The 15,802-nt window shown below is 42.2% G+C and overlaps 2 protein-coding genes across 4 annotated transcripts in view; one reads left to right on the top strand and one right to left on the bottom strand.

The window, feature by feature from the left end:
• The window catches only part of GAB3 (GRB2 associated binding protein 3), a 489,597-nt gene that overhangs the window by 98,395 nt on the left and 375,400 nt on the right, over positions 1 to 15,802 (bottom strand). The window lies entirely within an intron of this gene.
• Positions 1,427 to 5,844, top strand: LOC144827803 (uncharacterized). The gene is made up of 7 exons (XM_078685976.1): positions 1,427 to 2,070; positions 2,542 to 3,293; positions 3,595 to 3,651; positions 3,738 to 3,849; positions 4,014 to 4,150; positions 4,402 to 4,648; positions 5,635 to 5,844. Exons 1-7 carry the CDS (start codon positions 1,881 to 1,883, stop codon positions 5,787 to 5,789), a joined length of 1,650 nt encoding a protein of 549 aa, XP_078542102.1. The 5' UTR covers positions 1,427 to 1,880; the 3' UTR covers positions 5,790 to 5,844.

Here is a 15,802-nt window from a genome sequence, read left to right as displayed (position 1 = left end):
TAGGCTCACGAACCCTGGGCTTAGCGCTGCTGGGTCCTGCCAGTAATGTTTTTGCCCTTCTACCCAGTGCCACAGAGAATAGATTTAGTTTTAGGTTTGTTGTAAGTGTAATGTTACTTGCGTTTTAGAGCACATGAATGGACAGAAGCAGCGAAATACTAGTGGGGCAGCACACTATGCTAAGCACAGATTTTAGGCTTTAGAATTTGTTACTTAATACATGGACCGGTTCCTTTTTTGGTGACACCTTCAACCTCACGGTATGCCCCTGTGTGCACATTTGTGGTGCCAGATGCATGTATATCTGAATGCATACTGCATAATAGCTTAGTGCATTTGTATAAAGATGGGCTGCAAGGCCTTTGTTACACCCACTGAGTCGGGGTGCCTTCATCACTGCTGCATAAATGTTGATGTGTAGCTTTACTTCAATTGAAGGGGATATGCTTCGTATGGCCAGCTTCCCAGCAGGTTTTTATGTCCCAATAATTTTCGAATTAGCATGCTGTTTCTGAGCAAACAGGAGGCTGTGTGTAACTAAGGTAGAATTAAGTTCTCAGCAGTTAAATGTCAATTGTCACTTCTATTAATCCAGGTGTTTAGATTGAGGAGGGTGGGTATTTACAATAAAATGTCTGATTGTTCAAAATTGGTAACTCCCCGCTCTGATGTTTTTTTTTTTAACACTTTCTGTCCTCTTCCTGGTTTCTACTTGCTTCCCAACCTCTCTCTTTGCTCCTGATGCCTTGAAATACCTGGGTAGGGTGGCTTAGTGGAATAAAGCATCATGGTCAAAGCTTCAGATTGTGGTGGGTCTACTCAACCATTGGCCCTGCTGAGGAGGGCAAGATGAATAACATTGAGTTGGGCAATGATAAACATGTTAAGCGGCCAGATACCTCAGGGTGAACGTGCACTTTACAGAAGCATGTTATGTTGAACTTACATGTGGTCGGTATATGATGCTTTGTGCATGAGACCACTAGGAATAACTTATTTAAGTTATTCTATGGCATTTCCCACACTGTCTACAGTCTCCAAATCTCTTTGCTCATGTCGCCTTGAGGTGCATGTGGTTTGCATATGGTGCATATATATGTGAGCTCCCTTGCCCCAACTACCTTTCATTCCCCTTTCTTCCAAGAAATACCCACTCTAGCTATTTTTTCCCTGTCAAACAGCATCAGAAGTCTTCCCGTAGTCCTATGGGGTTTACAGTGGTCCCTTTCTACCATTAAAAGCATGTCATTTAATGGATGAGATGGGGCATGGTTAATGGTGTGTACAGCTGTATTGCGTTACCAAGCCGTGCCAATTTAATTGCTTTCTGCTTGATGACAATGAGTCAAATTATTGCAGCTCTATAGGGAGTTGCCTACCATTATATCATATGAATGTATTCCCTTTACCACATAATGGCTAGGGCGGTCAACCTCGAATCTGGGTAACTGGATTAGTCTCGGCAATCACTGAACATTCTGTGATTCTGGGCAAATCGCTTCATCTCCCCATGCCTAACAAAATAAAAGACTACAAAAAAAAGGAATGTGTCCTCATGTAATGCAACTGGTACTATGTTAAGCGCTCTGATATCAGATTCCGGTCAAGTTCGCGCTAAATAAAACTCTGTAAAATATATATATTTATTTAAACTGCATAATCAGGCTATTTCCTTAGTGGCCTTCAGTGAATGCTTAACACTTCTTTGAATTGCAAAATCTACGCATCTTACTTATAAAGTGCACCAGGTCAGTGTACTTTTAGTGATTAGTTTCTCAAATTAAATATGTGAAACAGTTAGATATGCTTTGTATGATAAGTCTGAAACTTAAATCTGCCCCAAGCTAATTCCTGTTTTTTATATCTAGCAGGACATCATCATGTTTTCATTCAACGTCCTATTTTTCGCTTGCGATCGCTCTGTGTGTGTTAAAAAAGATGGAGAGTTTCTGGTTTTGGACAATTCCGGAGAAGTTGTTTGTAAATGGCTGGTAGAAAATGTAGATGAAGCTGGTCGGACATTCACAGAAGAGAGAGATTTTATAGCTATGATTCTTTTCCAATCATCTGGTAAGCACAATAAGTACATTTTTATATTAGATTGCAACTGCAGGATAATGGTACTAATTACCAACATGATTCAGTAAAATCCTACATTTGGGAATATGTTAATCCAATAATGGTCAGTGAAAATGAACATGCATGGCCCTACATATGCCTTGCATTGCTCTCCAATGACAAATGTACCACTTATGAAAAGAGCAGAAACTTTTAGCTTGTGGCACTACTATAAGGCAGCCATTTCTGGATAAACTATTTTACTTAGGCAACGTTTTTCAGGAGGTTCAAGTTCAGGCTTACAATGTGTACTGTCTAATAAGGAATACTTTCTTTGTTATGGATAGATTATACATGTCCTTTAATATCAATCCATGTTTATTTATATATTCTGGCTAGCGCTTGAAGATATATTGCAAGTGATCAATGTGTTATCTCTGTTTAGAAGTTTATATCTAAAATGTTTTTTTTTTTTTTTTTTAGTGAAGAAACAGTGTCTCACGATTCAAAATATTTGTGAAGACTTAATTGCAAGCTATTCTGGCACAACGGAGGGCCTAAAACAGGTGTTGCTTCAAAGGGCACAGGAGGAAAAGCAGTTGATGATGGACTGTGGCAATCGGGGAAGCGCTGGAAGACTTAAGAGGGTGTTACGTGAGCTCCAAGAGGAAGAAATTGCTGAGAAAAGATGCAAGGACAAAAAAGCCAAGCAGAGTGGTCAGGATTACATAAGAGTTGCTAACCATACTCATGCCGAAAGCACAGCTTCTCAGCCTGGTGATGCGAGTTCGCGGATGAATTTGCAGAAACTGGAAAACCTGGCCCTTTTAGCAGGGATGGCAAGTGTCCTTCATCCAAAATCTACAACTAAATATGACGGAGTAGAACGTGAAAAAGAACTTGTCTTGGAGTCCCCACTTAAAGCCAAATATAAAGGGCAAAAACATGCCTCTCTTTCACCACCAGGCCAGTTAAAACCCAAAAAACTTTTTCCTACACAAGAGCTGGCTGTTTCGCGCAGTGGAGTAACTCCTACAAGACCCTGCAAACAAGATCCTAAAATGATGGTTCACTTTGCACAACATAGTTTGACACCACATGGTTTTGTGGCTAACGGCTCACATTCACACACCCCGGCCTACAGTGACTTTCCACCTGCAGTAACGCCTGTGGATGTGAACCGTACCCCTTGCCAGGATGACCCATTTGAAAGCAACGGAAGCTGTGACCATAATGTAAGCAGAGCTAAATGAGTGCTGCCATTATACACATTTGCATATTGTTAGGCCTGTATGCCAGCCTTTTTTCCTTTGTGAACGTAACATGCCTTTTTTTTGCCCAAACCACCTAAGTTCTACCAGTTATCTCTGCAAAAAGCCTTCATACTTATTTAAAAATTGAATTAATATGGTGCATTCATTTCATCAACAATAGGGTACATATACCTATTAAAATGCGAGTAAACAAATGGAAAACTTTTTGATATGATCAGTATAAATGATGGACTCATGGTTGCTTTTTTTTTTACTCCCTCAGGACAATGAAGAATCATTTCATTTGATGACGGAGGAAAGTCCATCATTCAACACTGGGGTAATTTTCTTATTTTTTTTTTAAAGGTACATAGGAAATGGCATTTCCACTTGTATGACCTAATTATGATTTGCTTTCTCTCTAAGGAAATGGTATACAACTCCTTGTCCATAATTAATGAAAACGAAAGCTTTTCTGTTGGCCCTGGTTCCTGTCAGGGGTGTGTACGGTTACAAGCCGAAAACGAACACTTAAAAGGTGCGTGCTTCATATTCTACCTTTCCACGTAAACTGCAAAAAATTCCCATTAATAATCCTTTTTTTTCCCATCCAAACACATGCATTGCCAAAAAGTATGCTTGTTAAGTGTATATTGGATGTATTAACTGCTGCCTTTAACAAGTGTATTTATTTGATTATAGCACAGTTGCAAGGCACTTGCAATAGTGAGTTGGCTGTGCAGTATTTGCAAGATGCGCTGTCTGTTTTGACCAATCCACGGAATGTAACAGATATAACATCGTCAAAAACATGCAGTCGATCATTCACTGTACAAAAGGTATGCTTTTCTTTGCCACTCTTTTAACACAGTTAAAGTTTATATAGGACAAACCTTGTAGATTTCCTGCATGAGGACTTTGAAATCTTTCTGCTTGCAATGTATTTAAGTATGGCTGATTTATACTCCCGGAGCTAACATAGCAAATATTACATTGTTAGCCATGTACCAGATGCCAAATCAAAATGCATATTTTTTGAGATTGTAACCTAACATATTGGCAAATAGTTAATAGTTGTGTTATTTTGCAGACGGATATGCAGCAGTTGGTAAAGGACTCAAACGATCCTTCACGGTTCAGAGATGTACTCGTGCCAAAGAGAAAATTGCACAAACTCTTGGAGGAAGCCAAGTCAGCGCGGGACAATGCGGGTTTTCTTCTCAATGGCATCAGTGAAATACTTTTTTCTCCTAACGAACTTGCATCTGCAAAAGGTGTAACGAAGGCTCGTGCTGGAACAGCCGTCCTTGACGAGGAGAAGGTTGATGCATTGTTTGGTAAGATATTACAAATGTTCAAATTAACATTCAGTCAAGCTGGGATTGTGACAATTCATTATACATTGTGTTAAGTTATGTTTGCATATGTGAGGTTGTATCATAATTGAACGATGACTCCATCATTGCTTAACAGCTGTCTGCAAAAGAACAATAAGAGCAATGGGGGTGGCTTGTAATTTCTTAACAGTTTGTGCTGAGCTTGTGCTAAAAATAGCATGCAAAGCTGGCACAAAGCCTTGAGTTGGGATTTCATTTGTAAATCTGTAGGTCCAGGTGTGAGGTTCTCAAACTGGATGAATGAGTGATAGCAAACTGCACTTATAAAATATACTGTGCTCGCAGCTTTTATTTCGACCGGATCAACTCCCTAATAATTAGATCAGTTGGTCCTGGTCCTAACACTTGGTTGTAAGCTCCTATTTTGATTTCTGGTCACTATGCTAGTTTCTTAGAAGACTGTTTTCCAAATATGATTATTGCAAGTACAGTTCAGACTCGCCCTGGCTGCCTCAATGATGGTTTTGTAAAGAAATCTGGCACGGATTACTTTCTGTTTGCAGAGGAAGCTTGCCCGCGTCTAGTGAACAGGACTATGGCCCATGCTTGTTTCAATGCATCTTTATTTGTACAGTCTTTCTTCCAAGTACCCCAGCATTTCAAATGGGTGAAAGAGCCAGAGAAGACACACTGCTACTTGGGGCTAGAACTGTCATTGGGGACCAGGGGCTCATAGTTCATAAGGGAACTTTTTTTTTCTTCAGCTTCTGGCCCCCTCTTCATCAGTGCTTTGCTCTAAGCTGTGCCAAACTTTGACCAAGTGGCCTTAATGTTTCACTTAGGAACCATGTAACGCTAACCATATCTCATCTGGCAGACTGTATGAAATAATGGAATTTGAACTTTTGATAGGCAGCCCAGCCGTATTAAAAACCATAAATGATGGTGGTAACATGATACTGATGTATGTTATTTTGTTTTTCTAGAGTTTATGAAGTCTGTGTGCAGTGCCAACGGCTGGTCAGCACTGGACAACAGAAGTATGAGAAGGAAGCTGGCAATAAAAATTTGCAATGCCAGAAGAGGATTAAGGAAATCTCCGCATCTAGAATCCAATCACGAAGTTGCTGGTTTTCGTTGAGCTATTTGTTCTTGTTGCATTAGTCTGGCCTTTCTTCCCTGGATCTTAATTTTTTTCTGGACGTTTTCTCTTGTTTGGTATCCTGGCCCCTGTGGGGCCAAATATGTGCTTTAGATAAATAAAATGACATTGAAACCTCCCTTTTGATTTTTTCCTTTACCACTGTTTTGTTTAGTGTTTTGCAAATGGTCACCATATCAAACAGCGTCCGATAATGCTCTGTACCTCTAAATAAGGCAAATCCCAGTGAGTCAGGAGTATGGGAGTAGTGGCACATGTTAAGCTGATCTGAATACAAAGGTATAACATTGCTGCAGGCCTCTTTTATATAAAGGTGCTTGTGGTATTTCTGCAATACAAACATAGCCAAAAATAGCAACTTGTATTTTATACATGTGTCTACCTCTCACTTTAGAGTTTAAAAAGTAATCTTTCCAATGCAGGACAAAAATAATCTGAGTATTAGGACCAGATTTAGAGACGTTTTGTGTCTGGTTTGCTTGAGTTTTATAATGCAGACCTGATACAAAATTTTCGGGATTTGCAAACAAGAGCAAATTGGTATTTGGTACAACGCATCCAAAATGGGAAAAGTTGCACTTTTGTGTAGACATAGTATTACAAAACCTAAACTAGACTCTGGCAGACAACATTGCATTATAGTACTGGCACTGGCCAACAAACTGAACTGTGTGTGAAGCGAGTAACACTGAACCACATCGACCATGATGCATGAGGTAATTCAGCTGTGACGTGTCAGCAGGGTGCTCCAAATCCCTTTGAACATTATAGTGACAATGTGTGGGCATGGTTCTCAGCTGCCTAATGGTGCAGCGGTGCTAGTGAAAGAGGTAGACAAGACACTTTCCTACTCTCCTAGTGGCACCCTGCAAGGCAATATTGGCAGTCTGCCAATGTGCTCCTAACATGGAATTGTCAAGGTGTAATCCAACCCGTAATGATTTATTAGTGATCCACAGGCATACTATATTGATTAAATCATCCTTATGTAGTCATCATTTAGTAAGCCACACATTCTTTAGTTGTCCTTAACACCTTCAATGCTACAGGCAATTCCGGCTGGGTGCTGGAGTTATTCAAATCCCATTGTTCATGACCAGGCCAGCTCGTCATAAGCACAGCTCCAGTGGTACTGCATGACGAGCTGGCCATGTCATTAGCATGCAAGGGGTTTTAAATAATCCTGAGTAATACATGTTCATTTTTAAGTTGACATAAAATCATCCGAGAGTAATCTACACTCACACTGAAAATGTCATAGGGCCATTCGAAAGTAATCAATAGCCATCCTGAAGCGGTCATAGGATCATCAAGGAATAATCCACTCTCATCCTGAAAATGTTATGGGATCATCCCAGAGTAATTGACTTCCATCCTGAAGCGGTTATGGGATCATCCAGGAATAATCATCAGTCATCCTTAAATTGTCTAGAGCCCATCCTGGAGTCATTCTCACTCATCCTGATGTTGTCAGTTAGTATTCGTGGAGTTGTAAAAGGTAATCACTCCCTGTCAGTGGAAGTCATCGGAACACCATCCTAGCGTAGTTTTTGTGATTACAGTAAGTCATCATCAGAACACCATCCTAGCGTAGTTTTTGTGATTACAGTAAGTCATCATCAGAACGCCATCCTAGCGTAGTTTTTGTGATTACAGTAAGAGTCATTCCATTTAAATAATCGGCCCTGTGGGCAGACTTCAGGATGGCTTGCGATGACGTCCACAGGAATGGCTGGCTGACGTCATCCAATGACTTCAGAATCACTCCAGGATGATCTTCCTTTTTGACTAGGGAACAGGCAGAGGCACATTGTGCCAAACTCTGCTCAGCATTCCTCCTTCGGTGCTTTTGATGTGGGCTTAGGTGCAGAATCACGGTTGGGTGTAAAATCACTTCAGTACAAATGCACCTTAAGGTGAAAATCAACCATTGTGCAAAGTAAGCCGGGGTGCCGTATCACATTTAGGATTACAATTACTATTCAGTGTAAAATCATAATTAGGTGCAAAATCACACTTAGTGCTAAATTAGCATTTATATGGAAACTCTTTGAGGAAAACAAATCACATGAAGGAGAACATCACATTTAGAAGCAAAACTATCCTGTGGGCAACATCAACAGGAGCGTGGAAACACTTATGAAGGCAAAATCCCATTACAGTGCAAAGTCACCCGTGTTGCAACATCAGAAGGACAGTAGAAACGTATGTACTAAAATAATTTAGGTGCAATAACTTGTTTAGGTGCTAAATCACAGTTAGAGGGTGTAATATCAACACGAGTGGGAAGCACATGCTTAGCAACGAAAAGCTCCTTCAGGGGGCCAACATCTCTTTGCAAAATCGCCCTTTGTGCAAAGACTATATTATCCATTTAGGCACAAAATCATGTAATAAGGAGAGAGAAAACGTGAACGATGTCACATTAATTTTAAAAGGTGTATGTGCGTATATTATACTTGGTTGACAGCACCATGAGGTGCAAAATCACTTGTGTTGAAACATCAACAAGAGTGTTGAAAACCTTCAGTAACATAAATCGTATTTAGGAGCAAAATCCCCTTTAAGTGCAAAATCCCAAACAAGTGCACAATTGGCCTGGTTCAAAACCGGCAGGAGAGTGGAATCATTTTTAAAAGCATAAATCACCTATGAGAACAAAAACACACAGATACAAAATCATAATTTGGTGCAAAATAACAATTCACAAATCATCAACAGGAGTGGGAAATAGATTTTGGAGCACAAACGCACCTCTATTGCAATGTATGAACACTTCACTTTACCTTCTATATAATGGGAAACACTCTGCAGCCAGATGGACTAACGCAACTAACATTCAGGAGGTGAAGTGGGTAATTAGACAGAATATCGGAAAGAAAAATATTGTGGGACAAAATATTGTGTCCAGAATATCGAGTACAAAAGTATTGTAAAGGTAAGTTTCTATAGGTAAGCAAAAATGTTATGTACAACTCCACATACGTGTACCTTGACGATCTATATATCTTTAAAGTACGTAGATGTGGAATTAAGAATAGGAAATCTATACTTACCTATTTGAACTTACCTTCTCAATATTCTGTCCACTCAATATTTTTATTTCCGATATTCTGTAAGTGAAATGGGTACTAACGGGGTGAAACTTTTGCCCAGACAGTACTAATGTCCCCATTGAATGGACTGGGGAAGGAAGGCTCTTTGGCCGAAGCGTAAACATAAATCCTCATATATTTCAATGTAATTCACAAATTGAGGAAATAATGATTATTTATTTGTCATGAAATCGTTTTGCTTTATTATTCATTAACATTTATGTTACACCAGAGACACTTCTCTCAGACCAGACGTTATTTAAAGAAGGTTCTCAGAAAAATCCCAAACATTTTACTTCTCTTTCTAAATTCTGATGTCTTATATCGTAACAAGGGTTTTCTTGGGAGACACCCACATTGTACTTATGTAATGCACAATATTGTGCATTACATAAGGGAACCAAGTGCACTTAAGTCATTATAAATCATTAGAGGAAACAAGTGCACTTAAGTCATTTAGTGTGGGCACAGAACAAACCCTAAACTACAAACCAGTTAAATACATAACAGTGTGTTAAGTCAAGAGAGACAAAGCACAGGTGACACTTAAGATCCATTTACTTACTTGGTAACTGTGGCAAACCCCAATGAAAATTCTATTTTTATGCTCGTTTTTCCTTTCAGAATGCCAGGCTTCCTATCACAGTTGTTGAGGTTAGACAAATGTTCTTGTTCGTCAACAAGATGAAATAATTTAGGCACCAGGGGAGGACCCCAGGACTAGAGAAGGCTCTCCCCTGGTTACATTTATTCAAATTAATGTATAATTATCTCATGCCCTGCAAAGACATGTTTGTTAAGAAAATGAGTGAGTGGGAATGTCTTACTTTCCTGAGCCAAAAGCGATATCGCTCTCAAAGTAGAGGTGAAGTCTTCTTAGCCCTCCATGTATGAAGGGTTGTATGACATTACAACGCATGCTAATACATCGCATGCCATTACATCGCGGTTTTTACAATGCAAGTCGTTACAACGACTTGTGTTGGAGGGCGCTGGACTGAGGAGTAGTATAATTTACTATTCCAACTCCAATCTGCATACAGTAGGGAAGGTGTTGGATAGTAAATTATACTATTCCTTGTCCTAGAGCGCCATCCAGCGCAAGTCGTTGTAACGACTTGCGTTCTAAAAACCGCGATGTAATGGCATCGCGATGTAACGACCGCGTTGTAAACGACGTTTCCCGTTTGAAGGCTATGGAGGGCAAAAAGCAAGGGCCGCTCCAGGTTGGGAGAAACCCTAAAAGGGCTTCCTCTTAGGGATCTGGGAACGTGACTTGGACACTAGATAATAGTTTGCACATGATCTCAAGTACAAAGGCCTAATGAGAGAGATCTGTAGCCTCTTGGAACACCCATTGTGATAAACTAACATCACACATGTCCACATTCAGGAACAGATAAGAGGAAGACATAGGAAAGAAAGCATTGTGCAGGAAAAGCTAAAATGAAGCCATTTTGGCTTCCAAAAGTTGGAAGCGTTTGCAGGTATGCGCGGACTGCAAGCACTGTGTGCTACAGGGCGAGGAGGTGAAGGAAGGTGAGCGAGAAAAGCAGGTGGACAAGACAGGGTGGAGAAAGGGGAGAGAAGGAGCAAAGGTGCTTGAGGGACACCAGCGAGTATGTGCCGAGAGGCATAACCCTGCACAATTCTTTGGCAAGGGTGTATATTATTGCTCTTGGGTGAGGCTTGGGGTGTCTAAAGAAAAGAAGAAGGTGAAAAAGGACCTTTGAGGAAATAAGCAACAAGCAGAGGGCATCACAATTACCTTGGTAGTTGCCCACTAGGCTGCTGGATAGGCAGAGGCAACTAACTCCAGTTGATCAACCACCACACCCTACTGAGATATCCCCGCCAACATCGTAGGCACCTCTGTGATGCATATTCATCAACTGATGCAGCAAATGCATCTTCATCAAAACTGAATGCATTCTCCTTGCTTTTCAGAAACCCAACCCCCAATTCAAGGGGTTGCATCTAAAAAGCAATGAATTTCCCATACAGGCACCAATTCTAGCTTTTTATCTCCAAGTACAACATGACTCACTTGGTCCACCTAGCCAGAAAAAATCAGTGGCAGGCGCCATGCTATAAATAGTGGGCGGGGGGAAGGGGCATCTTCCGCTGTGACCCTGTGGACCTTGGAAGGTCAATGGTTTTCAATGGTGCTTCCAGAGGAGGCTCTGCCCTTGGGAACCATACTGTTCCTCCACCTATCAATGAGGTGAGGGAAGCATGGGTTCGACAAAGTGGGAGCTCTGTCAATTTATGGTTGCGTCCCTGCTCCGCCAACCCCTAAACGACACTCCCTGATGTTTAGGCAACACACTGCAAAACTTACTTAATTGTTTCTTGGTACTGAGGCATTGAGTTGGAATACACAGCGAACTGCTGAAGAGTACAGGGGAGACTGCAATGTCTGGAGCTAGGGTGCACGTTATGTTATGTTAATGTTGTTATGTTAAAATAAGTTTATATAGCGCACGGCTAATCTAAAAGAGTGTCCCGGCGCTTTCCACGGCAGCTCAGTATAAAATAACATAACAGAGAAAAACAGATACAAGAAAAACAGAAAGGCCCACCCAAAGAATACTAAAGATTAAAAAGCCAAGTCTTCAGGCTCTTCCTAAACTGAAGCAGATTGGGGGTACTGCGTAGCGCCAGTGGAAGAGAATTCCACAACTGGGGTGCCTTGCAACTGAAGGAGCGGCCCCCAGTACGGGCCTTCCTCACACGCGGAACCACGGCAGTGAAAAGACATTCGGACCGCAGTGAGCGGACTGGGCGATAGAAGGCCAACCTGCGCCGTAGGTACCCGGCCCCTGAGCCAAAAAGTGCTTTGTGCATCAGCGTCAGGGATTTAAACATAATCCGCTTCCGGATAGGCAACCAGTGTAGCGTTTGCAGCAGCCCAGAAGCTCGTGCTCGCCTATGCAGGCCAAAGATGGCACGGGCAGCAGAGTTTTGTGCCACCTGCAGGCGCTGGACTAGGTAGTCAGGGAGGCCAATAAAGAGGGCGTTGGCGTAGTCCAGCCTGGATCCAATAAGCGCCTGCACGGTAATCCGCCTATGCTCCGCAGAAAGCAGTGGAAGGAACTTGCGGAGCATCTTCAAAATGTCGAAGCAGGTGCCGGCCAGACCAAGGACATGAGCTCGCAATGAAAGCTTATTGTCCAGTTTAACACCAAGATTTTTGGCGACCAGAGATGACTGTGCGGGAGGACACATATCAGACGGCCACCATTGCCGCCACTCAGGGTCGGTGGCACAGTCGAAGAATAAAACCTCCGACTTACTGGAATTGGCCTACAGGCTGTTCCGCTGGAACCAGTCGAAGACCATGCCCAGACAGCCCCGAATACTCTCTCCATCAAATGCCTGATCTTTATCGCATGTGAAGAGGAGTTGCGTATCATCGGCGTAGGACACGATCTGGGCCCCATAAGCCTCCACCGCCGCCGCCAGAGGGGACATGAAGATGTTAAACAACGTTGGGCTCAACACAGAACCCTGTGGAACCCCAACTCCCAATGGCGGCATCTCGGCGGAGCTCTGGGAAACCCAGATCGTCTGGCGGCGGCCTTCAAGAAAAGATGTGAACCATTTGAACACCGTCCCCCTGATGCCGATGTCATGGAGCCTGGCGAGGAGCGCCTCATGGGGGACGGTGTCAAAGGCCGCCGACAGGTCCAACATGACTAGCATGGCCTTGCCACCAACATCCAAGGTCTCCCTGATGATCTCCGAGACCTCCAACAACGCCGTTTCCGTACTAAAATTAGGACGGAATCCGGATTGGGAAGGATGGAGCAGATTGTTAGTTTCAAGAAAGCTCGACAAGACGCCATGGACATGTTTCTCCGTGATCTTGGCCAGAGCCGGGAGAAGTGAAATTGGCCTATAGTTGGCCAAAACCTCGGCATCAAGACCAGGCTTTTTCAGGAGGGGGATAACCATCGCCCTTTTCCAGGTGCGAGGGACACTCCCCTCCCTCAGGGAGGCATTGAGGATGGGATTAACCAGGGGATTCACCACCGCCGCCATCCCTGCCAAAAATTTGGCAGGGCAGGGGTCAAGTGGCGAGCCTGATTTGAGGCTGGCCAGCAGCACCCGAGACGCCTCGCTAGTGACTGGAATGGGTTTCAAGGTTCGGGGGCAAGAAGTTATGTAGGATACATCGTTAATGCATGGGTGAGGTTACACAGTTTGTGAAATATTTCACGCATTTTGGAAAAAATGTCATGATTGACAGGCCACACTTTACAGGATGAGCAGAAGCATGACATGAGAAGGCACACTTCAAGCACATTTAAATATATACATTCTTTACTAGAGGTCCGACACAGTCCAGGCCCGCTGGATATTACCCTTATTGTGTACCAGGAGAAATCAAATAGGATGGGATTTTTGACACTCATGTAAGGGTTGGGCCAACACCTCACAGTAATTAATCGAATATGCTCTAAGGAGTGTAGAAAACCTCAGGTTAATAAAAAGAACAAGTCTCTTAGATGCAATTTAAAATAGTATTTCTTTTAGAGTTCCTTTGCAATATGATGACCTTTGACTAATTCTAAGTATTGTATTTTGACACCTATATTCTCTCAATAAAATTATTTCTGAACTTAAAATAATATATATATATATATATATATTTTCATAGGTGCTTCGATGAGCTTAAATTCTGATCCTGAATAATATATACAGTCCCTTGATACAGGCATCATAGATTTACAAACTATTGTCCATTATGCAGCTTTTTTCAGATAGGCTTATGCAGCCAACACGCATTTCGCGCCTTTAAAGTGGCATGCAAGCCTGGGGCTTTATCAATTCAAGATAAACAATGGTTCTGTTGGGTATGTAACCTGATTACTTCAAAGTATGAATAAATCAATCCAGGTTTAGTTAGTCCTATGGTTACTTTAGACAGAGCTCCAAAATGGAGCGTGCTCAAAATGCAAATCCAAACCAAAACAAGTTCAGGGTAACAAACAGTTTTTTAATCTATGAATTCGTTTTCATTCATAAACACCCTGTTGTACTTGAAGATTATTCAATCAAGACTTATTCACAATTTTATGTATACTTTATACAGATCGGCGCATTATAAAATTGTGTGAATATGATGTCTTTATCAAGGCTGCTCACAGGTGACCTAATTAAAAGTAAATATTTCAAATCTTGTGATTGAACCTGTTTCCTGTGAGAAACTCGAAAATGTGGCAGTCACGGGCATGATTTCCTTTAAAATCTCTCCATTTCTTTCCAAAAAACAAAATCGTGGTTGCCACATTTTTGAGTTTCTTACAAGAAACAGAGGTTCAATCACGAGATTTAAACGCATGTTGGCTGCAAAGGGCTGGCAGCAAAAAGCTGCACAATGGACTATAATAAGTAAATCTATGATGCCTGTATCCAGGGGATTTATATAATATTCAGGATCATAATTTAAGCTCTTCCAAGCACCCTGGAAAAAGAAAAATATTAAAAAAAATATTCTGAATTGTATCTAGGAGTCTTTCTTATTAAAATGACAACCAACTCATAAGATTGAGTACACTTTTTCCCTTGGACTCTGATAATATTAACCTGAGGTTATGTACATTAGGGCACATTCTTTTAAATATAAACATGGCTGTCAGTCTGACCAGCCTCAGTTTCGATGACTGCAGTTCTGTGCTTTTTATAAGTGCGTTTGCCGCCACTTTCTGAGTGATGGAGGAAAGGCACATTCTGAGCCTCGTAACATGAAGCAGTTTCAGATGCCAAATGGAATTTAGAGTGGATAAAGAATAAACATGCAGAGGATAAAGCTGTGCTTAAAAATATTAACGAGGATCCCCACAAAAGAACAACAGCCATTTTCCAGCAATTCCCTTTACTTTTATTTGGTGATTAGTGCTGACGGATAAGCATTTGTCTAAACACCTCCAACTTTGGCACATAAGGGACTTTAAGTACAGGGCTGTTGTGATCAGCCCACACTATTGGTGAAGTGGGGGGTGAGAGTTCCAAAGTCTCACTGGACCACATGTTCTTTTCCTTTCATCCCCTATCGTCCTATCATCTCTCCTTCTTTCTTCTAGCTCCCACGCTTCCACTCCAGTGTTCTCTTTTATTGTGGTGATTAAAACTAGACGTTAGCCTGTCCTAAGGACTTCCACATTAGACATGGAGTGTCTTGACAAGATCACACGGTTGTATCATCTGGGAAGTTCATTTTTTCCCTAAAATGCATTGTCTGGTGTGGGTTCAGCTGTGTTTTTCACCTAAAAATACAGACCAGCTCTTTTTTGTTCCAATGTAAACAATGAAGACTCTTGACTACGTCTCCTGCATTGTCCCATCTTCTAGTTTCCCTTCTCTGTTACCTCTATCCTCCTTTTGCCTCTACTCCCTCCTCATCCCTTCCCTTTCTATCACTTCATCTATACCTGCGGATGCATGGTCTGGCTACACCTGTGAAGGCACGGATAGAGGCCTCTCCTGTACCCAGGGCCGGACAGGCAATGCCGGGCACCGGGCAATCCCCCGGTAGGCTGGATGGGGTGGGGGCTGGTTTTTCGTCAGTTTACACAATCTCTCAAACTCTGTATGCTTCTCTCTCCATCGCGCTCCGTGCAGGGAAAAAAAGAGCAGGCACTCTCCGAGTCATTAAATTCTCTGCATAAATAATGGGGGCATGCATTTGTATATTTGGACTGGAGCAGTGTGAGGGTGAGTCGTGCTGGCGCAGATGTCTCCGCGGCCGACGCCGCGTCTGCGCAGTCTCTTCAGTTCACCCACCTTAGGGTGGGGCAGTCCGTGGTGATCATGCGCATTAAAACGTGCGCGTGTCCTGTGGTGAGGCCAGGTCGAGGCCTCGAGGAGCATTCCAGCAGTAAGCGGCCCAGC

This window comes from Lissotriton helveticus, chromosome 4_1, assembly GCF_964261635.1.
Source record: "Lissotriton helveticus chromosome 4_1, aLisHel1.1, whole genome shotgun sequence".
In the NCBI taxonomy this organism is placed as follows: Eukaryota; Metazoa; Chordata; class Amphibia; order Caudata; family Salamandridae; genus Lissotriton; species Lissotriton helveticus.
This window is presented reverse-complemented; position numbering and strand designations above follow the sequence as displayed.

Bases quoted from the DNA above. Each gene is read 5' to 3' on its own strand.
- LOC144827803 (XM_078685976.1), top strand. From the start codon at position 1,881: ATGTTTTCATTCAACGTCCTATTTTTCGCTTGCGATCGCTCTGTGTGT. The intron at 3,294-3,594 runs GTAAGCAGAGCT...TTACTCCCTCAG, and splicing joins ACGGAAGCTGTGACCATAAT to GACAATGAAGAATCATTTCA. The intron at 4,151-4,401 runs GTATGCTTTTCT...GTTATTTTGCAG, and splicing joins GATCATTCACTGTACAAAAG to ACGGATATGCAGCAGTTGGT.